Here is a 23,482-nt window from a genome sequence, read left to right as displayed (position 1 = left end):
TGTAATTTTATGAGAGAGAGGTGGGGGATTCTTGCTATTTCTTGCTCAATTTCCATCTGAGCTTTTTCTGGGAAAGGCACAGCATTGTAGCTCTCTGACAGGCTCAAATTTGCTCATGCCTTTCTGTGACTGTGATAATGCCTCAAAGCCTTTTCTATTAGTCTGTCCCATTATAAACCTTCTTTAGCTCATAACAGCTCAAATGCTTTCTGCTGTATGGATAAAGGAGCTCTTCACTCCTCACACACTGCAGTAATTCTGATTACTGGGAGGATATTTGAAATGCGATATTGTGAGGAGAGGTGTAATTATGTCTGAATTTGAATGGAACTATTCTAAGAGGCTTTGCAAAAGCAGAATTTCATGCCTGCTAGAGGCCTTGAGGTCAAGCAGTTCATTGGGAAATAACCAGGACCTGAAAAATGGTCTAGTTGTTTTTTGGATGCATTGCAAATTCCACTACCTTCCTTAGAATACAGTATTAATTGTGCTCATTGTAAGCACTCAGACTGGTCAGCATGCACTGGCATCTGCACCAGCACTCCTTAGCCCTGCTAATGGTACCATCACATTGTTTTTTCCTGTCTACAGGATGTGGTTGCATCCTGCAACTGCATTCACACAGCAAAAAATGTATTTTCTGCTGTGCTTCAATTTCTTTTTTTTCCCCTCTCTCTCTGATTTCATCCTTAAGTTCAAAATAAAAAGCAAAACTTCTGTTCACATCAGGGCACATTTCTTGTTTCATCCAATACATAGCCAGAACTGGCCTCCCTAAAACTTGAAAAGATGAAGAAGTAGAATAATCTTCCTCCTTTTAATTTAAAGTTTGGATCTGAGTCCATTCTGGATTATTTCTTCCCATTTTATGCTTGATATATTCTCATTTACACGTTGTGCCCATACAGCAATGGAGCTGTTGACAGTGCCTGAGATAAAACACACAGGAAAGTCCCTACATGACTGAAGCATTGGTTTGCTCATCTCCTAACAAGAAAACAAAGAAAAATTCCTTTCTCCTTTTTTACCTTCTGTATGTACTTATTCCAGCAGCTTAATAATGTCACATTTCTTGTACGAGCAATGGAGAAAATCACTGCTGTGAGGGGAAACCCAGCTTTTCACTTCTCTCAAGACATCCTGACCTACCAACAGCACTGAGGACAGGGCCAGGTTTCTACATGTTCTTCCCGCTCATACAAGAACTGTGGCCCAAAACAAACAGTTTAAATTAGAGGGTTTTAAAGAGGGTTTTACCAATATAGTCAGCTTTGTGTGTGTGTGTGTGTGTGTGTGTGTGTGTGTGTGTAAATACCACCAACCAGACTTAAGCGGAGTGTAACACTCTCCATATCTACTCAAAGGTAAGAAGAGATCTGAATCTGAGCTTAAAACACCAGGCAGCGTTTTTCAAGCCCGAGCTCAAGAATGTCAGTAACCTCAAATGCTGCTCACAGGGGACTTGCACGAACTCAAGTCATGGCCTTTTGAGAACACAGTGCACCCAAGGCAGGCTGAATAAACGCTGAAGGAATCACGCAACCTCTAGTGAGGCCAGTGATAATGCAGCTCTTGAATGTCATGCATCCAATCATGCAAGAATGCTGAAACCACTGGAATCCTTCCACAAAACAAAACAAAACAACAACAACAACAAATGAACAGGCTGTCTCCATGCTCAAAAGCCTTCCATCAGAAGACGAAATTAAGGCTTCGTCATCCAAATAAAATAATCTGAATGGCTGGGCTGCTCACTGCAGAAACATCTGCTGGACAGGGAATAACACACAGAAAACAGCCAGCAAGTGTCAAAAGTTCAGAGAAGCAGTAACTAATCATCCTATTTCAGCCATATAGACATAGATGAGACAGAAAATCAAGTCAAAAATAGCAAGCCTGTTGTGCAGAAGAAGTCATAAGTACATAGCTGTTAAGAATAAGTGGTTTTCCATTACTGCCCTCAGTGAAGCTCCCGAGAAATGATCGCTTAGAAGTCAAGCTCAGAGAATAAAGTGCCAAAACCAGGTACTTCAGATATCTGCAGCCAAGGAGGAGGTCTGTGGCAGTGGCAGTCCCCAAACACATAAATTTCAAGGAAGCAACACTAGAAATTTCCCATAGATCTGCCTAGCAGTAGTCTCATCAAAAGGAGACATCAAAGGTGGTGTGCACAACTGCTGCAGAAAATGCAAAGACAGCAGTCTCCTACCACATGAAGTTAATGCTAGTGTACCAAATTAAAGCCTGCATTTTTAGGACTAACCATCTATCAGTCTTTCTGGAAATGACTACCAGGAAGAAAAATGCCTTAAAGCAAAAGTCACTTTCTCGGATGGCCATATGCTTAGTATTCAGTTGCAAAGCAAATAGCCTTTTAGCTTCTTATGCCACAGTATCAGGTTGTTTTGTTAAATTTTCATGTAGGCTCACAAGGCTTCCTATTAAGTTTGCTTTCCATTTAAAAATACAGAAAAAAAAATCAAAATATTTTGTAAATAACATTTTTAAAAGCATTAATAAAGGTTAATAAATCTAACTTTCTGTGGCATTTTATGGTAGTGACATCTGTACCTTGTTCTCAGGGAATTTCTTGTAGCGTGACAGCTCTCAGCAGTAAGCACCATCAGAAGGAAGCCAGGCATTTAAATGGGATTTCAGCCAGGTTGAATTAATCTGGATGTTACTATATACTTGTATTTAATATCAATGCAATGTAAAAAAAAAAAAAAAAAACCCACACAACAAAGCATCACTTAAGATACAAAGTCATGTGCAGGGAAGTTGGAACACTCAGGCTTTTCCCTATCTCGTTATTGCACAGTTCAAATGCTAGCCTGACTTACACACTTCTATTGTCTTCCACATTGAATGCCCAGTACAAGTGGCACTCAAGGAACATCCTTTTATGACTCCTTGTCCCCTTTTTCTCAAACTCTGTCCTCTCTCTCACTGTTTTGCTCTTTAATCTTATAGCACTCATCACCACCGCATCCAGGCCCAGAACAAACCTGAGATGAGAGTATGGCTCTCCCACCACTGCTTCCAACGTGAGTTTAGTTTTACTGATATGGCTGGTCTAACCATCGTGACCCTGTCTACCCCAGCTGCTCTGCCTGTGCTGGGCAGCCTCCTTTAACTTCCCTATCTTGTACATCAGTACACAACTGATCATTATTAAAAACCTTAGCAGCAGTTGGAGTACTGTACTTGAGATACCTACCATTGTGATGAGGTTGTACAGTTTCTCAACTTCTAAAGACAAGCTGGGAAAATGCTTCAGAGGTCAGAATTACATATTGGTATGCACTGGTTCTTGGAATCAGCTCAGTGTTGATGTATTTTTTGTTCCTTTCTTTACCTGTGACATTTATTAGAAGGCATCACCAGGCTTGAGCCAGCAATTCTGAAGATGTTCTTCCCTATAAATATGCATAGAAGTCCATTGCTTTTTAGCAAAGCACTTGAATGTGCTTTTAGTTTGACGTCTGTGGCACCATAGCACAAACTAAACTGGTTTTGGAATTAGGTTGATGATTTCCAGACAAGTAATGGACAGATATCAAGCATGGCTGCTCCAGTTCATTTATACAAGGTATTCATTCTGCAGATGCCTACCTGGGAAAACAGGTCAGTTGTACTGCAGGTCTGTTCCTTGTGCTGCTCCTCTCTCCAGGGGTGTTTGTTCACTGCAATAATTCTCTCTGCATCATTCAGGACCCAATGAATAATTCAGCAGAGTTTCACTACTCCACCTGTCCTGTTTTGTTTACTAGAATATCTTCCTGTCATTCAGCATCTGTATCTGGCCTCAAGCATAAAATCTGGGGAAAAAGGAATCCACAGTGGCTGAGGGGGGTCTTTCCCTTTAATATTGGAGTCCTACGAGCTGACAGTATATTTGTGTTGAGGGGCATGAAATGGCTTGAGAAACCAACACAAACTTATCAATATGTACATATTTCTCCTTTACAGGCCTGGGAAAGCTCAGGTCTCTTGCTGTTTTACTTTGTATTGGTGACAAAACACTCTGCTGTTTGGAGAGGTTTTCCAAGGAGCAACTGTGGTGGCCCTGTTCCTCTGACACATTTAGAGAAAGCCCTGTGAACTTTACTGTCAAAATGCTCACAGAGAAAATGTTGGTCTGTGCTGTACAGCATCTGCCAAAAATCCCCCTCACGCAGCTTTCCTACTAGTAGGTTTGCAGGCTGCATCACGAAACACAGCAGGATTTTCACTAGCACAGAAATTCTGCTAGAGATGAATAAAAGTTACTGAATATTTTGACCAAACCAGACAGAAAATCTGAAGCCTATAGTTCTCCTCTTTGAAAATACCACAATGCCACAATGCCTAGGAATTTATCTTCCACCTTTTTCATAAAATGTTAGTAGTAGCTCTCTGTTTTGATGGTTAATGATAGGACCTCCTTTGGAACATACCTTCATTACTAAACTGCTGTGGAGTAAAAATTGGGAGCACATATTAATATCCTCGCTTAGACCAATAGCCCCATAAATAATTGATTTTTTATAAATTATCTGCAAATCCAATAAAAATCCAGAAAGCTTCTTCTGCTTTTTGGTCAGTTCTCTTCAGAAAGAGAGCGGGATCAGTGCAAACATTAGCAAACATCCTTTTACAAAAACAGACAGTTGCTCTAAATGTCTCCCTCGTACCTCTTTCAACAGCTACTCCGGAGACTTTCTGTGCCTTCTACGCCCTCTAGCATCTGGAAGGTGCATTTACAAACCTCCCCCTTTCTTCAGCACGTTTCTAGTTCGAATTACTACACAGTTAATAAAATCTTAATAAAAAAAATAAAGTGGAAGCCTTCTCCTGTCTTCTTACCAGATATATTTTTTACCTGAGGCTGAAACAGAAACATGAAAATGTTAGTGTGAACTCTCATTTCCATTACAGGTGCTTTATACTTCCCTGGCTGTGTATACAGGACTTACAGGTGCAGAGAATATTCACATCAGTTCCGGGTCCCCTGTGAACAATGTTCTCAGTTGGGAAATGCCACCTGAATTATGGGAAAAGGGTATTCTTATCTGGAGGAAGAACTGAGCTGTGAGATGTGTAAGATGGGACCCAATTACAACGTTAGATAAGATCACCAAACGGTACGCAGCAAAAAGCACCGCGTTCACAGGATGCAAGGTTGGATTTCTGATGAGAGGAGATCAAAACTTGGGAGGAGAGAATGTGTCCATAAAAAAGAATGATAGGGCTGGTGTCCACAGATAGAGATCCTGCAGGAGAAAGGAGTTTTCTTTGCACAGTTTAGAAGGGCTCTACTTCAGATCTCACCTGCTGTATCATTACAGTGGCACACGTAAAACATATTTTTGGCAAACATCGCAGGGAACACTCAAATACAGAGTAAAACTTTAAAGGAGGAGGGATACAGGTGAGAGAAAGGTCTCGGTACATCTGTGCCTGCCTGGGGTCGCTCCTTCTGTAGCCAAACCCCCCTGGCTACTCGTGGTGCCAAGAGACAAGGTGCAGTGTGAGGGGCTTTAGTCACCCACGCTGCAGGTATCAGTGCTGTTATTGTAAGGTGGTATTCCATCATCTCTCAGAAGTCAATTCCATAACTGGGTGATTTTCATTTAAATTCTGCAATTCCAGCAGTGAGGTCTGTTTCTGTTTCCCATTGGATTCTTGCATTATATTAGGAACATAAATCAATACGTGCTTTATAACTGACTTAAAACTTAGTATGTATATAGAATGATAAAGAATTTTCCAGCCTTGGAGGAAAGGAACTGTGATAACTAAGAGTACAGACCTTGCTTAGAAACTTACACAGAAGTGTCTCAGAGGACAGACAAAGTGCTAGAAAGCCACTGGGACTTTTCCATAGATTAAAAACCAGTATTTACACAGAAAAGTAATTACACCAGCACTGTGACGTGCTTGCTTGGGATTCATTTGTAAAAGCAGGCCAGTCCTACCCACTAATAATTTTAACTATGATGTTTGTTCTATTCAAAACACAGTTATATCGTGAGCTAAAAATGGAATTACGAACTATCTATGTAACTATTTAGGACATGCTAATTACAATAATTGGCTCCCTCCGTAACAGCGGAGACCTATAACAGCCTTTGAAGCATGTCAGCAAAATAATGGGCAAATTAGTGCTGTCCATACTGTTGATTTGGACTTTTACATTGTTTGCAAAGCTATGAAGATGCTACAGAGTGTATAAATAGCCACAAGATGAACATTCTTTTGTGGAGCAGAAGTGGCCTGAGAGATAGCAAACAAAAATTAAGGATTAGGTTTTTAAAAAAACAATAACAGAAAGACTGATTGCAATCATGCTGTATGAGCTCAGCAAAGCTATAGTGAGGGCAGATAATTGTGCAGTGAATAGAGGTCAGTGGGACCTATGGAGATGGAGACAGACAAGGTCCATGGAATGGAGAAGGAGGAGGAGACACCCTGGCTTCTCAAGCACTCAGACTGTAATCCTGGGAATGGCCACCAACGACAACCTTGCTGGCAGCTACTCAAGAATGTTGTACCCATGACTCCACCATAAGATCATCACCTCCAGACAACCACACTCCCTGCCATTTAGTCTCCTGGAGAAGACTGAATAGATGAATGTAACGCCAAATTGCTTTATATGCTAATGGGGCAGGATACTATTAGGAAAAGCCACTGAAAAGAACTGTGACTCAACAGAAGTAAATAGAAAAGCCATACTACAAGTGTAATCTTCTTTGGTGGACAGCCAATATCTTTGTAACGAAGTACTGAGTGGGATCTAAGAGTATTTTCTCAGATATAGGTCTAGGAAAAAAGCTTGCCCAAAGGTACACATTCAGATGTTTAAAGGCAATATTTGCCTTTCTAGAGGTGATGCTAATGAGTTAGCTGGGATCACAGCTCAGCCCCAGCCAAAGACATAATTGGTGCAAAACAGGAATTGTGATAAAGCCAAGAAAAGAAAGAAAGGAGAATTGTTGCAGTCAATTTTATTACTCTAAGGATGGATTGAAAACTCCTAGAAGATGTATTGCAAAGTTTGGCAGAATTTAGAAACTATTATCAATACTTACTCAGAAGGACAAAAAAAAAGGAAATTCTGCAAAGGAGAATTTGAAAAGGAGCATCTAAAGAAAAGGTCAATTCTGTGCAGACTAGAGGAAGGATGTGGTGTCTGTTAGCACGGTAAGGAGGAAGAAAATGTATGCGCCATGTAGAACCCTGGCAGATGGGAAGGGTTCAAACTAATTGTCACAAGTAGAGAGCACAACCAGCTGGGACCAAAATTGCCAGTACTCAACATATGTGAAAACAAGCTTGAAATGCTTGTAGTGCTCAGGTGTTCTGAGATAGCTCTGACATTGTTCAACACAGAAAAAATGCAAGGCCCAAATTCTCCAGCACGGTTAAACTACTCACCTTGAAGAGGCATTCTATCTGCTAATTATACATGACAGTGCTGGATTAGATAGTGGATACCAAAATTTACTATTGCTTACTAACAGTTGCTTTTGGCAGTGTTTGGTGTCGGAAGGAATAGCATTAGCTTTTTTCCCTTCTCACACTGCAGATGATGAAAGCTTTCAGGGAGATGAATTCCTCTGAGAGGAAGAAAAAGAGATCTAAATGTCTGGAAAGAACCACAGTAAATTTACTTGGGCTTTTTCAAAATGATGCTCTATTAGTACATGCAGTTGTGTCCTGGTGCGTGATCACGAACCAAAATCTCAGCTGGATCTAGGAACGGGCAAAGAGCACAGGGCTGAACAGCTATAGCTCCTACATCCGTTTTGGCAGCTGAAAAGGTCATCAGGAGATATGTTGATGTTAAAGCTTCTGTTATCACTTGGACCTCACACACTTCTCAGCTGGACCCTGCAGCAGCACATCCACACCTCCCTGATACCCTGTGTGGTGCCACGGCCCTGGAAAAAGGCCCTGGGGACCTGTGATACCCAGGCAGGCTACAACACCCTCCTGCTGTCCCCTCTCCCACAAGGCTCTGGGAGGTGGGCATGTGGGATGCCCCATGACACCAGCCCAAGGCCACCCCTGCTCACCTGGCCCACATCCCCACTGGAAGCTGCACTCACCAGCAAGACAAAAGCAGGAGCATGTGTGTATTTCAGACGAGAGGTCTTCTGTAGGTCCTCGCTGTGCTTATTTGCTGGCCACAAGATGGTGCCTTTCTACTTCCCATCAGCTGGGGAAGAAGACCAGGTGGAACTCATAATCTATCTGCCTTAGGCTCACAGCATGCTTGTGTCTGTATCTGTACTCTTAAAAAAGAAAAAAACAAAAAAAACAAAAAAACAAAAAAAAACAAACAAAAAAAAAACCACAAAAAAACCTACAAATTCTGCAAAATAAAACCCCCCAAAATCTACAGTGATGGGAAGACAGTTTTCAAGAAATTACCCTCAGAGAGTTCTTTCTCACAAATTTCTTCCCTCTTCAACTTTACTTGCAAAGCCCCACCCCAAAGACTTTGCTTGCACACAGAATAAAAAAGAAACAGGTTTGTCAAGAAAAGTGCATACTGACAAATACCTAAGAACATCAGAACCAGTCTATAAGCATGATGATACTGCCTCATAAACAATACAAAGACCTGTGCATGGCTAACTCATATTGTCTTGGCTGACTGAATACTGAATAACTTGGGTTTGATATCACTCCCACATACTTCACCAACATTATATTTGCCACCAGCTATCAGTAATGCAATTAAAATGGGAAAGTAATTACAATAGAAAACATATTTTCCTTTACTAAACTCTAATTCCAAAATAGTAGACGTGGTCAGAGGCATGGGTTAAATAGTTGCACTGAATGATCTTAATGGTCTTTCCAACTTTAACAGTTGTATGATTCTCTATTTATTTGTTGAGAGTATTGCACTGATGTGCAGATGGAGAAATTAATGAGACAACTGAAGATACAGCAGGCATAGATCTTGAGATGTGAAACCATTTATTCCTGAAGAAAAAGAAAAAGAAGGAAAAAAAAAGCACAACAAAAGTTTGATCCAACTTTTCTCCAACCAGAACAATGTAAGAACCAAAATCACTACTAGAATGTCCTGCCTATGTTAGGTTTGTGGCTTGATGTAGAACATTAGTCTGAGGAAATGAGGAAATCCCTTTGGCTGACAGGAAAGACAATAGTGAGTTTGTGAAAAAAAGATCTGATTTTTTAAAGGGGTTGGAAACTACACATGAAGGAGCCTCAGATGTCTCAGCTGTAAACTGAAACAATAAAGTGCTTGAGTGTCTGTTTTAAGGCCAGAAGGAGACCATGAACTTTACCTGGCTTCTTACTGAAAATGCATCACTGACTTACATGCACTCATCCCAGTAACTAAGCTTAGGCATTTTATTTTGGAGCAGATTAAGCTGGGTGCTATAATAGGGACCAAAAACCACCTGCCACCTTTGTTCCAAGGCTCTACAGTGACATGGAAAGGAGTATTGTTGTGATCAGGTGACCTCAGCACATCATCCACGTTTTGTACAAAGAAAAAATAAAAAGAGAAAAAATATCTGAAATCTAGAGGAAAAAAATGCTTCCTGACTGCAAAATTGGGTCTTCCACACATGACCCAAGCAGGGTCACGCAGGGCAGGGCAGGGCATAGTCATGCAGTTGTAGTAAATACAGATGTAGTAAATCTAAGCTACTTCAGAAGTACACAGGAGAAAAAAAAAGTGCTAAACTGTCTCAGAGTAACAGATTTCTCAGCTGACCTAGGAAGAGGCCACTCATTCTGCACCCTTCCTTACCCACTCAAACAGTAGAACTTTCCCCCCTAAACTGGCTTATATCTTTCACAAGTTATGCCTACAAGGTCTGCTTTGTACACTAACTTACTTATAGCTGAAATGTCCCTCAAGGAGTAAAGCCACGGCCGTGAATGAGCTACAGAAACAGCATCAACACTGGGCAGCCTTACTGGCTTTATCTACACCTGGTTGACCTCGCTCCTCTTTTTTCCTATTACACCTGCAGCAAAGACAGACAGAGATATGATGAGGGGCTTAAATATCTACTTTACACAGTGAGTTGGGAGTCCAACTGTAGAGCAGAAAATTTGTGTCTAAACGAACATCTGACTCAGCTACTAAACTGAAAAAGCAGCAGCTTTGTGGAGGGAGCTGGCAGCATCATTTAAAGAGCCATGGATTGCTTCCAGCTACCCTCTTCTCCACTTACTCTAATTATTTGTCCCTGATCCCTAAGTAGACTTAGGCTCAGGCTTGCTTAAAAGAAATGGATATTTCCGGAGCACCTTTTAAAGTTCCTTTCTAATTTACCTTTTTAACCTTAAACCCACAAGGCACATTAGGCTGTTTCAGCCCAACTACAGCCCATAGGAAAACATTGTCTTAACTCACACATGATAAACGTTGCCTCTGGACTCCTTTTTTTAGACAGAAGTGTGACTTTTTGTTTTTAACACAAGTCTCAGTAAGCAGTACCCCACTCACTTACTGGTTTCTGAATGCATACTCTAAGGCTGCTCTTCTCCCAGTTTGGACCACTTGCCTCAAAGCCTACATCTACAGCAAATAAGGCTGTAAGAGATGACTGGGCCATCTAATTTGCAGTGATGCTGGGTTACTGCCAAAAGCTTCTGTAAGTGCATCCAAAATGAAAAAAAAAAAAAATAAATAAATCAGTTTCTCATTCCAAGTGTATCTAAAAATACTTTTTTTTAATTTTGCTTAAATTCACAAATGATACAATAGTTAAGAGGTTGTTCTCTGTTTTTGGTTTGGTTTTTTTTTTTTTTTTTTTAAACATACTGTACAATCAGGTTAGTGAAGTGTTCAACACCAAGGCACAGCACACCATGTTATACACACACGCCTTGCTAGGCAGCAGCTCAGTACAACTCCCCGAGTTTTGGCAGCAGTGCCAGGATAAATAGCATGGATCACATATATGCTAGAAGATAAATAATAGATGCTGTCACATTTTATTTGAAATAGAGTTGCATATAAAAAGAATATACAATAATTTAACTTGAATAACTAGAGTCCCTTGTTCTATACATAACAGAAGTGTTCTCGTTTTTGTCTTAAACAAAACGCTTTCAATATTAGGATGCAAAATTAATCTTTTTTGGCTGTCTTGATTTGTGGAGAAGAGTTCCATTCATTAGAAATTAAAGCTGAGTCTGCAGTTTCACATCAACCTGAAAGAAACAAACAGAGTTACCCATATGTTGATAATTAAACATTGCCAGCAAAATGAGAAAAGCGATTCCAACCATACAGTTGCATTTAGATAATGCACTGTGGAGTCAGCTACCTAAGGGGAACACCTCTGAAAGTCCTTCTCCACAAACTTCACTAACATTTGTAACAGCTTTTTATACCCTTACTTATCCTATTTACCAGGGGTACTTTTATTACAAGCCTGTTACTCATCCAGCAACACTGAAGTTCTGCAAACTCAGGTTACCTAAGGGTTGCCTGCCCTGAAGATTATTTATGCAATATATTTACCATATGCATGTTACCATTCAGCTCTTTATATTTGAACGTTTCTTCTTCGCCTGCCGAAAGCCTTGGAGCCCACGTTGGTTGGGACAAAGTTGTTCTTGCCCACTCCTCCCGACCTGCTCAGGAAGTCTGCCAGGCGATGGGTCACACAGGTAGCTGTGTTGCACGCCCTTTTCTGTGCTGTTACACTGCTTTTTGAAAGGAGAACAAAGTTAGTTCCAAGTCAGTTTCCAAGGTCTCTACCCTGCTTGCAACAAGATGGCAGTAAGGGATGTTATACCTCAGAAAGCTTTTTCCACAAAAGCAAGGGCAGGCTTGTTGTATAGCAGGCATTTCATTTGCTCCACCAACAAGCTTTTTCTTCTAAGTATCAGGCTCAGTTTGTGAAAGGTAGTTGCCCAAGAAGGGCTTGTCTGAAGTGAAGACCAATTGGACCAAACCAGACTTTCGGGACATCTGAGCTGTTTCTTGTCTCCAAGGTACCACGGCAAGCACAGAGATGCTGGTGAGGTGCAGATCTGGGATATTTAACCAATCCCCTTTCCTCACAAAACTGTGAGGGGCCCAGCAGCCACTCATGTGCGTGCAGAGCTGAACCACACACAAGCATACTACTTCTGCATATCCAGTGGGAACATGGAAACATCTTTCTTGCCACTGGACCCCAGTTCAGTACAGCTCATTGCTATGTAAATACTACACTGACATCAGAATATCTTCAGGTAAGCCCATGGCAAGTAATTTTTTTTTGCTAGACAGTATTTCATGGCATACATTTCCACTCAGACCTTGCTTGAAAATTTTCTACTAAAGCAAGGACAAGCATCTGAAGGAAGAACAATTTTGCTCAGAAAAGCATTGCAGGACAGTTCATTAATGGTAACAAATAATATTGTTTATAACACTGATGCCATGATTCAGAACAGGCTTCTGCTTATAGGAGAAATATGATGTTGCAACAGAAGAACTGGAAATAAAGGTATGGAACATACTGTGAGAAACAGCTAAAGTAAGCATTTCTTTGAAAATACAGGCAAAACTATCTAAACATTAAGCAATAAGAACAACATTATTTAGCTTCTTTACTTAAAGCATACTCAGGTTTCAATTACACTAGTGTGAAGACTTATCAAGTGAGAAGGAAAAAAAAAAAGGCAGAGAAAATATTAAATTCTTACCTGTAAGTGTTCAGCACACAGTCAGGATTATGTTCCTAGTTTGTACAGCTCTGCATGAGCCTTTCTTGACTCCTTTGCATCTCAGGCTATTTACTAACAGGTTTGCATGCATGCTTGGTTACACCAGTGCATATATTGTATAATTCCCATGCGCATGAATAACTTCTAAGATACCTTTGCATTTTCTTAACTTATTAAACTTCTCTAGAATTTCTTGCATTGCCTCTCTTGAACACAACAACGTACAAAACCTCTCTAGCCTTATCTAGAAGTCTCACATTCTAAAACAAGTAAACAAAACAGATCTAATCCTTATAGAAAAATAGGTTTATTGAACAAGTGCGTGGGCAGGCACAGAAAAAAAAGTCTACTTGTACATTTAGTAGCCAGAAATGAAGAGCCTTTTCTAGATTCATTTTTTAAAATCAATACCTAAGAAAATCATTTGAAATTGAGGCAGCGCTGTCTATTTTTATTTATTTTTCCCCTAGCTTGATGTGTGTGTTATGTTCTGCCTTGCTAACATTAGGTCCACCTCAAACATTCTCTGTCAAAAACAGAATCAAAAGAACACAGCAGAGTTAGCAATCAAAGTTAGATCCACATGCATCAGGTTTAAAAAAAAAAGGGGGGGAGGATGGGGATGGAAGGGAAGAAGGGTAGAAATAAGCACGCCTAGTTGTTTCCTAGGGTTTCCCCATAGTTTGCATAGCGTTCATGTTCCAGGTCATTCAGCACATTTCTTTTCTTGCCAGGAGTTCCAGCCCCGACGTCAGTACGAGGGTAAGTTTGCAATTTGTGCAACTCTTGAGACAGTTTGCCCAGCACACAAGTACTCAGACTGGCACAGCGTTTGGAAATAGGTCTATCCAGGCTGCAGGGGGGGAAAAAAAAAAAACAACAAACAAACCATGCCCAAAAGAAGAATATTTCAAACATGCACAGTCATGCATTTCTTCCCTAGGCAAATATCTGCTGTTAAGAAAATCAAAATAATACAATAAATAATACAAACGCAATAATATAAAAATAATCCCTCCACATCACGCTCCATGCAAGCAAGGTTCAGACAAATGCACTTAGAAAGAAAACCACCGTTTTCAATGAATTCATTTTGTTGAAAAAGCAAGCTCATTAGCCTTTAAGATGCTTGCAGTTAGGAGACAGCAAGTTTCACTCTCCATGTATTCAGCATGCTTTTCAGTCTGTCATACATCATCACCATGCTTTGCAATACAAATCCTATTAGGATAATGCAAACGTTCTTGCATGCCTTTGCTCCAGGGGGGAGATGGCACTGCGTGCACTGGGAGGGCACCTCCCCTCTGCCAGGGGCTTTCCATGCCTTACAACAGCATGCACTTTCATGACAGAGAATCCAAGAGTGACTGAATGACCCCTAAATTCCCACTAAGAAAACATACCTTTTGCTGTATTTTTTTCCCCCCGTAACCCCCTCACTCAAGCTGAAATCGCCCTCCACTTTCGGTTGTAAGAGGCAGATAGAAGCAGGTTAACTAAGTGGAAGCCATTCTCCTGACACAAACGTTACGATGTCTCTACATTATCCTCCTTTATAAATTAGGTGATCAGTTAACCATAACCCCAAGAAAACAAAAACAAAAGAGAGAGGGTCTGCTCAGGTGGCTCTCTGTGAAGTGTCTGACATCCAACTTGACCTTTCCCAACCCCCACAGTCGTTGTCCTTACCTGTTCCCCTCAGAGGCTTGCTCCAGCTCCTCTGCTGTCATCTGTATGAATTCTTTCACCAGCGCATTTAATAATCTCCGAGCTTCGTAATCACTGAGCGTCACTCGATCTGTTATGGACTCCAAGCCAGGTCTACGCAGAGGCAAGAAAACAGGATGAACACAGAGAGCCACGTAAAGGAGAGAGGAGTGTGCCCTGCACTGCTGTACGTCATCGGCGGTGCCTTTCACGGGTGTGAAAATGCGAGTCACACACATGCACAGCATTAGGTGTTTTATACACCTAGTTAGAAAAACATGAATAGCATAGATAGCCCAGAAGAAGCCAGCTTTCTGTAGTCTTATTCTCTCCCAGAGCTCTTAAAAAAAATGAAAGTTAAGTATTTCCAAACCATTCAGACAAAGCACTCAGCAATACGACCGGCTTCTTACCTGACTGGAGCTGCCTGGAAGCTGTCCATCTGGCACACAACCAAGGCATAAACAGCAAGGAAAGATGAAATCTTCAGCATAACCATGATTTCCTCTCTACAACAAAGAGGCATATCAAGCAATGGCTGTTTTCCAATCATCTCGATCCTGTAAGACCTATTGAGGAGGCCATCCTCTGCTAGCCACAAGTTGCACAAGTGCTCACGGTTCTGTTTAACTGTTTTCTTTCCCCTAACATTACCTTTAATCACTCCATTTTGCTTTAGCTTCCTTGGAATTTTAAGATAACTGAATACTATTACAGGGAACATAAACACAGTCTTTCTGAATTGCAGTTCTGTCCAGCTGCTTTCAGCCTAATGCAGCCTTTCCCCCCAGACTGGGTGAAAACACATCCCCCTGTCTGCTACACAATGGCATTCAGGGTGTGCAATGCAAAGAGGCAGCTGTGTGAGAAGAGTCATGAGGAAAAAAAAAAAATTAATGAGGAAAGAGAAGGAGAAAAATGCTTACAGTTTAACACTGCTAAGAATGAAGTGCCACTGCTGGCACTGTACCTGAAGCTGCTTGCTTCTTGGCAGTTAGCACGCTAATGTCCCAGCTTAAATTATGCCTTAAGAACTAAGCAACTTCATTTCTATCAGTATTCCTACTCAGAAACTAGAGGCAGGAGAAGCTATTAAAAACAAAGCAAAAAAATACTAAAAAACAAAAAAAACACCCACAAACACAACCTGTCGCAAAAGCAAACCCTGTAAAAGAAATCATAATCGAATTGCTTTGAGTTACAGCTCTGCTCCTCACAGCATCAGCTCTCCAAGTTAGACAGGCACACGGGTAACTGCCCCACCAGCTCTAGATCTCTCAGCCGCCCGTTCCCGGCCCAGTTCAGCCTTCAGATGCCCCAAGGCCACCGGCAATGCCCTACAAGGAGGCTGCCCCACACCTCTCAGCCTGCAAGCGTCACAGGGATGGGGAGTGCGAGGGTCGGCTCCTACCTACCTGCTCCGCTCGCTTTCTTTCTCCACACACCCACCCACAGAACTAACGCGTTACCGCCCCGCACGTCAGCGTAATGACACGAGAGAGCCGGGAGCGCCGCAGCACGCGGATCTTGATCTTACCGGCGGTGCGGGTCAGAACAGCGGTGCCGCGCGGAGCGGAGGCCGTGCTGCTGCCGCCGAGCCGCGGTGCCGCGCGCTGCCCGCCGGCCGCCCTTTATACCTGCCGCCGCGGCAGCCTGCGTGGGCGCCCGCGGGGCCCCGCCAGCCAATCACTTCCCCGGCCGCCCGGCCCGGCGGTGACGTCATGCCCCGCTCGGTCCCACCGTCCCATTCACAAAAAAGCCGGCGGCGGCAGGGCGGGGGGGAGGAGGGCGAACTGCCTCCCACGATGCCCGGCCGCACGCTCCCCAACTCCCTCCCCCCCGCCGGGCTCGCTCCGGGCGGCCTCTGCCGTTCTATCGGCGCCCCGACGGCTGTGTTCGGACGGGAGGGGCTGCGGCCGCGAAGCCGGAGCGTACGCACAGTGCTGAGCGGAGCCTGACGGGTCCCTGCCGGCCGGAGCGAGGAGCCCCGGGCGGCTGAGAGCGGCAGCCCTCGCCGCCTCCCCCGGGCTCGCACCACGGTGGGATCCCGCAGCCCTCGAGGAAATCATCACCGTCATCTCTGCCGCCGCTATTACCGGCACGGGCAGGTGCGGCGCCTTCCGGCGCTCGGAAGAGGCGGGGGGATGGAGCGCGGGACAGGCGGGCGGTTGCGGATTACCGACAGCTGCCGCGGCTCCACGCATCACCGCGGAGGACCCTTTGCACCTGCCGCCAGGATGTTTGCAAGGGCGGAGGAGTGTTTGCCGAGGGGTCTCGAGGACCGGAGAAAAGCGGAAAGCCGCCTCCGGCCCGGGCGGGAGCAGGGAGGAGAAGAACCCACACCCCCGACTCCGCAGCCGCCGATGGGGCGGGTGGAAGGAGAGGGGGGAAGCGGCAGCCCCCGGCCCCTCTGGCTCCGGGCCCCCTCCCTGCGGCGCTGCCGAGCCCCGCCCGCGGTATGAGGTCGCGCCCCGCGTTGCGCTGTCGCTATCTGTCCCCAGGCTGCGAGCGGGACTCAGCGGCCGCGCGGAGGTGAGCAGCGGGCGGGGTGCGGGACGGCTCGTTCCGTGCTCGGTGCAGGCGGGCGACTTGACACGGGCACTGCTGCCGCATCCTCTTGCATTATTTTTTTTTTTCTTGTTTGTTTCACAGACGGCTCCTGATGGCAGAAGCAACGCATTTCACCTGCAGACGAACGAAGGTAGGGAGAAACGAGAACAGGTATTCGCTGTCTTGGAAGTTGGAAGAGGAGCATGGACGCGGCGCGCTGATCAGTCGATGGCGGCTTCTTCATTCTCCTCCCGCCCCGCAGCGGGGCACCGCGCTACGGCAGGGCTCTGGCTGCCGCTTTTCCGCTCTCGTTCTGCAGAACGATGACTGCAGAACCGTTTAAGACGAACGGAGCCCGGCCCGGGGCTCCCCGTTACGCATCCCGTTACGGCTCCCTCCCGGCTAGGCTCGTCCCACAGCCCTCCTGCTGCTCCCACACGCGCACGTGGAAAGTTAGTTTGTGATGCACGGCTGCGTGCCAGGGGAACCTTCGGTCTCCCGAGAGAAGGAACTGAAGTATTTAATTTTAAATATATTTCCGACACTTCTGTGCTGATTTCTCAGCTAGTCTTTCTGAGGTTTCATTTACAAACGTGAGGTAGCACCCAAAGGAACAGGTCGGCATCGCTTTTGCTGTTTCAGCGTGACTTGTGCAGCTCCATCAACAGATGTATGGTGTGGGAGCTCCAGGACTGAACTCACAGCCCCAGCCTTCCACCATTCCTTTCCCTTTCTATGTTAAAAATTAATCACACTCATTTTCTTTGGGGATTTATTTACTCGGCAAGGAATATTTATCTTTTAACCTTTAAAAAACCCAGACGACCATGTAGGAATAGAGTATCTCAGTTCTTTAGAGGGATAGCAAGCTGTATTCCATCTTACAGCCAACTCCAGTCACTCCAAGTACTTCTCTTGCCAACATAACAGCCCCGGGCTGGAGCCCTCAGGATGTACTGATTACGGATTTCAGATGCCAGCGTTTCTACTTTAGGCTTTCACAGGAAGAAACATAAATTTAAAGCAACAGGTATTAGTGCTAATAGATAAACTTTTGTGAGCGTAAAGATGAAATAGTATTTGGATGTTGGCAAGCGCTTTGGCTGCTCCTTGCCAGCACTAATGGAGGGACTCCCAGCTCCTTCTGTTTTTTTTCCCCACAATTATACATCAGCTGGTCTCATCAGATAGATTTTCTTCCTCTCTTCTCTTATACATAAGATGGAGAAGCAACAGCTATGAAAGAACTCCAAAGATGGGATTGTCTAGTTTTAGAAACTGCCAAAAAGTGGCAGGGCTGTTATGGGATCAAGGTTTCCTGCTGCTGGATAAATCCAAAACCAGAGGTTAAGTATTTGTGGGAAAACTAGTGCAGTGGGTACCTGTGAGCACTGCACTAAGGAAACATGAGGTTTATAGAAACAAGGATCTGGTTCTGCTTCCTTCAGTGCCTGATGTCAGGTGAAACAATCAGTTTGTACAGGTTCAAAGGAGATGAACTGAAGTGCTACAGAATGACTTGATTTTTTTTTAATAAGAAGCTAGATTATCCAATACAACCTGCAGCTCCAAATAAAAAAAAAAAAAAGAATTTCCTCTTTTAATTAGTTTGTAGGGAATCAGAAAAGGCTGCCCTCTTTTCAATTGACTTTCTTTCTCTACATTTGATTGAATTTCTTCCAATATCCTACTGCATGTTGTTTAGCTATACGTCTTGAAGCACAACCATTTGTTTTTCTGCTATAAATATTGCCATCGTGCCAACAAGCCATAGACATTGCAGTGAGGTTCTTAAATGTCACCTGATTTGCAGAGCAGGATGTTTCATGTTAAAGTGGGTTATAAAAGCTACACAGCCTTTCTGTCTCTGTGTCTCTACCTGTCCATGTTCCAGGTAGATGCCTAATTCAGCTTCGTATCTCCACACATGGCTGGAAAACACTTCCAATGAAGAAGATGACAACTCATACAGGGGACAGTGAACGCTGCTGAATACCCATGAAAACATCTTTCTAATGTGTGACCCCAATCTGCCCCGCAGAAAATTAATCAGGACCTGAGTTAGCCACATGGTGCTGTATTAAAATAAAGTTGTTTGTTAACAGGAATGTCGTGTTTAAGGCCCTGGAGCTAATCCTTGCACTCCACTTGCTGCTGATAAGACCTAGACCTCACTGTACTCTGTTCAGGGTAGCATGACATACCTCAGAAAGACCTGGGCAACTTGGAGGGAGTGAAGATTGGAGAAACAGCAGAAGGAAAGATCATGGAGAAAGATCAAAACATAAATACTTGCTACAAAGAAGTAATAATGTGCTCGAAATGTAAAAATATATGAACTTAAAAGACAACAGTAGAAATGCTGTGCGTTAGAAAGAGCTTCCTACAATTGAAATTAGTGCCATACAAGAACAATTTCTATTGCACTAGACTAACAGTTTCTATGCCACTGTAAGGCATGATAGTCTAACATCTGTCAGGAATGACATCATGTAGATAATATTCATTCTGGGAAGGGAACACGATTAACTAAACGAGCTTTCTTCATCTCTTTCATCTCCAGTTTCTGAGATTCTGTAATTTTAACATCTAGAGACTTAAGCTCTGAAACATAACACCTTACCTATCGTCCAAACTTTTACTAGCACAGGTCTTTAGATCTTACCTCCCTAAATTATCTGATCCTTTCCCAACCACAGCCTTCAGAAGGCAATGTCCATATTTAGACTAAGCTCGTGTCAGATTTACCAGCACAAATTATATTTTAGCCATCCATCATGTAGTTTCATTTAAATTTGGCCAAAAAAAGAAAGAGTTTGTCTCTTTAGAAAAATGCAGCATTTCACTGAGAACCAGAACATGGATACAGATCCCAACACCAGAGGGTTCCCTTTTTAATAGCATCAGCATTCAGGGTGCTTCAGTGACTCGTTTCTCAAGAAAGGAACTGTTATTGAGCTAATTACTGGGAAATCTATGAATCAGTCTGGAAGCAAATTCAGATCTTCCAAAATGCCTTAGAAAAGCTTCCAGACTGAAATATGGAAGACATTTTAAACAGAAGATCGATGCTGGATTGTTTTAATCTCACTGAAACGCTCCTAATGAGCTTTGGCTTTGAAGTACTTTCCCTGTATATACTCAAAAACCTGGTGCAGAATAATCTTTTACAACAAAGTGGGTCACGCTGTGCGGCACTGAGGGTTCTATGGCAGGGGAGAAGGGGCAGACCATAATAAAGCTGGCTGCGGCTCCATCGTCTTCCATCCTGCAGGCTCACAGAGGCTGCAGGCCCAGTTCATGCCACCTGGCAACACTTCCACCCTTAAGAACTGGCAAAACTCTGCAGTACTCCAGCCAGACCCAGTTCTGTTCCAGGCTGTACCTCCAGTGCTGTGACAAGGGGAATCCCTGAAGGGGAGATTTCAGCTCACCAAATTCAGCCATGGACAGACTCACAGCATGACCAGGCTAACACAGAGGGGACAAACTGCATGGGAGAATCTCACTCTGAAACACAGCACCTATTTCCACTTCAGTTTTACATGTTCTCCAGCTGAGATAGGAGTTGAACAAACTCCTTACCTGGAAAGCAGCCTCAGAACTGAAAACAGACCTTGTTAGGCAATAGCACAGTTATAAAACCTTGTTTTGATCGCTTGCACAAGTGCTACGCTGCTATCTTATATGTCATCAGAGCGTGTCAGCAAAAATCTAGTGAGAAACTGTCTGGTGAATCCTGAAGTTAACCCTGTATTTGTTCTTCACAAGATACTAAGAGCCTGGGAGAGCTCATGTCAGTATTTCATTCTTTGCCTCAATAGAAGAGGGAACCCTAACTGTGATTAAGCCACAGTGTCATTTAACAGTTTGATCAGCCCATTCCAGGATCATTCTGTTGACCCCATGCCGTGGGCTGCTACAGCCATAGGTCCCTGTTGTTGCCAGCAGTGCCACGTGTGTGGGGAGGACCAGGTGTAATAGCTTCTCAGCTGGCTGTTTAACTCTTTGACTCTTCACAAAAGCCACTTGTGCTCGACAAAGAAAGAAGCCTGCTTTGATACAAGTTGGTGAGATACTTGATGGAGCTTGGAAGCAACTTTATCTTCCTCCCAAGAATGTAACAGAGTTGTCATTGGACTTCGAATATTGTTACTGAAAGAGCAATCCCAGCTATGAGTAGATTTCTTCAAATTCCTTCTGAAGTCAAAACTATGCACGTGCATAGTCACTTCCTTTCAAAGAACTGCCTTCTGCTTTTCTGGAGAAGGCAGGAACGTAATCTTTGCTGTTACTTAATTGCATCCAACTTTTCCTTACAGGATTTATGGTGCAAAGTAATTGTGAATTGTGATGACCAGAATGTTTTAGAATTTAATAAAGATACACACTTTAATGGGTTTCCTTACTCAGCCATCATTTTTTATAATTGAAATCACAAAACCTTTACTCATCCTATGAGTTTGCTCATTTGATCATCTGTGATTAAGATGAGTAAAACCTTCCCAAAGTAGCAATTCAGCACAAGCTACCCCCACACTCTCAAAAGAATGAAAGAAATATAAAAAGATCAGTGAGGAACTGGCAAGGAATCCATCTTGGATAGCCCAATGGGTTCTTGAATCCCTGCATCTCTGTTCTTACGTGATGTCATCTGTCTGCAAAGCTTCATTTATCACTTCTGACAACTTTCAGTCATACTTATCCATGGCTTTCAGTCATACTTTTCCTCCATTTAATCATTCTTTAGAGACTGTTGGATTTTTAACCTTAGTAGATTCATGACCTTTTGGCTTGACCAAATCTGATATAACAGCTCTGCAATCATGTGCTTCATTTCTCATCCTCTGTTACAGCGAATAGCACCATCTTCTTTCCTCCATCACCACAGGGTCTAAATACTATGATAAGATCAGTTTTGATTGTTCTCTCCTCCTCTTGAAAATGACTGTTGGGCTTTTCTGTACCTCCTTTTATTTCTTGGATCTTCCTATGCTATGTTTGTTTTCTGTTTCTCCTCCCCAGAATGCTTGCTGCCAAGAAGTCAATCACTTTTGCTCTCTTTTCTTAGACAGATGCTCTGGAAATCATCTCTGGGTGCATGTGATGTATTACACACTTAAAAGTGAAAATCAAAGCAATTGCAGCTAGGCTATGTTTCCTCAGACACTCTGAGAACTATTCAAGTGTCATCTGATCTGGGACAGGTATATTTTGATCAGCTCATCTGCGTACCTCCGTTCACCTAAATATGCTGATGGTAAACCCCTTCTTCCTTACTTAAGTAGGTTTGAATCCACCCATTTGAGTTTGCGTGTTTCAGCACAGCTGCTCAAGCAAATTACAGACCTTTTTTTTAATCACTTCCCCTCATTCTGCCTCTGGTTGGAGCCAAACTGGTGTCCTGAATCTGTTGCCCACTGGTGAGAAATCTTAGGGCACTGACACGTTGATGTTTTTGCAGGCATGGCCAAAGTAATTCAGTCAAGATGACAGGAAATTTCATAATGAAACAAAGTGTGAGGGAAGGGATTGCACTGCTTTACACTGTGCTGGTGCAACCTCACCTTGAGTACCGCGTGCTGGTTTGGGTGCCACAATACAAAAAGGATATAAAACTACTAGAGAGTGTTGAAAGGTGACAAGAAAGATGGTGAAGGATTTACAGGGAAGGATGTATGAGGAGTTGCTGGGTCCCTCGGTTTGCTCAGCCCAGAGCTGAGGAGCTGAGGGAAGGCCTGATGGTGGCTGCAGCTCCTCACAGGGAGCGGAAGGGCAGTGCTGAGCTCTGCTCTGTGTGACAGCAACAGGGCTGAGGGGAGGCTGTGCCAGGGGAGGGGCAGCTGGAAATGGGGGACAGGTTGTGCACCAGAGGACATAGCACAGGCTGCCCAGGGCAGCGGTGATCACACTTATCTACTGGAGTTCAAGGAGCGTTAAGGCAGCACTTGCAGACATAGGGTCTGATTTTTGTGTGGTCCTGTGTACAGCCAGGAGCTGGAGTTGATTACTCTAACGGGTCTCTTTCAACTCAGGTTATTCTATGGTTCTGTAAGATAACTTGCACCCAAAATGCCAGGCAAAAGGCCACACCTTATCATTTCCCAGTCCCCTTCCGCCATCCCAGTCACAGTACCTCCTCTCTGTGCTCTCAAAGTGATGCCTTTGACGTGCTTCATTTTGTCTTCACCTGCCTTCTGAGCAGCATCAGGGGCCATCCTCAGCCTCTGGGCCATGTGCTCTCAAGTTAATACCTCCACATCAGAAGCGGAACATCCCAACACAGGAACATACTGGGGATTAAGCATTAAATATTTTGATGACCGAGAATGCGATGCACTTTGATCAGTTAGGTTATTTATGAAGTTCATCAGTACAGACTCTGTATCAGTGCAGATCTTAATCTTCTTACAGAACTACTGGAGGTACTGAGCTAAAATCAGCAGAAAGAAAGGCTGATTGGACACAGCACTGTAATTTTAGCAGGGCATCAGTACTCCTGGTATGCTAAGATCTA

At 43.5% G+C, this 23,482-nt stretch overlaps 1 protein-coding gene across 1 annotated transcript; it reads right to left on the bottom strand.

Moving 5' to 3' along the window:
- Positions 1–10,773: 10,773 nt before the first annotated feature.
- On the bottom strand, positions 10,774–23,459 carry CALCA (calcitonin related polypeptide alpha). Its single transcript, XM_042813546.1, is given in 6 exon segments — positions 10,774–11,199; positions 11,513–13,561; positions 14,398–14,529; positions 14,829–14,924; positions 23,102–23,123; positions 23,126–23,459. Coding segments are annotated over 5 exon segments (525 nt in total). The 5' UTR covers positions 23,202–23,459; the 3' UTR covers positions 10,774–11,199; positions 11,513–13,362.
- Between the last annotated feature and the right edge of the window lie 23 nt (positions 23,460–23,482).

Source organism: Centrocercus urophasianus, unplaced genomic scaffold, assembly GCF_019232065.1.
Source record: "Centrocercus urophasianus isolate 14NV4802_14NV808 unplaced genomic scaffold, USGS_Curo_1.0 seq_14, whole genome shotgun sequence".
Taxonomy (NCBI): Eukaryota; Metazoa; Chordata; class Aves; order Galliformes; family Phasianidae; genus Centrocercus; species Centrocercus urophasianus.
This window is presented reverse-complemented; position numbering and strand designations above follow the sequence as displayed.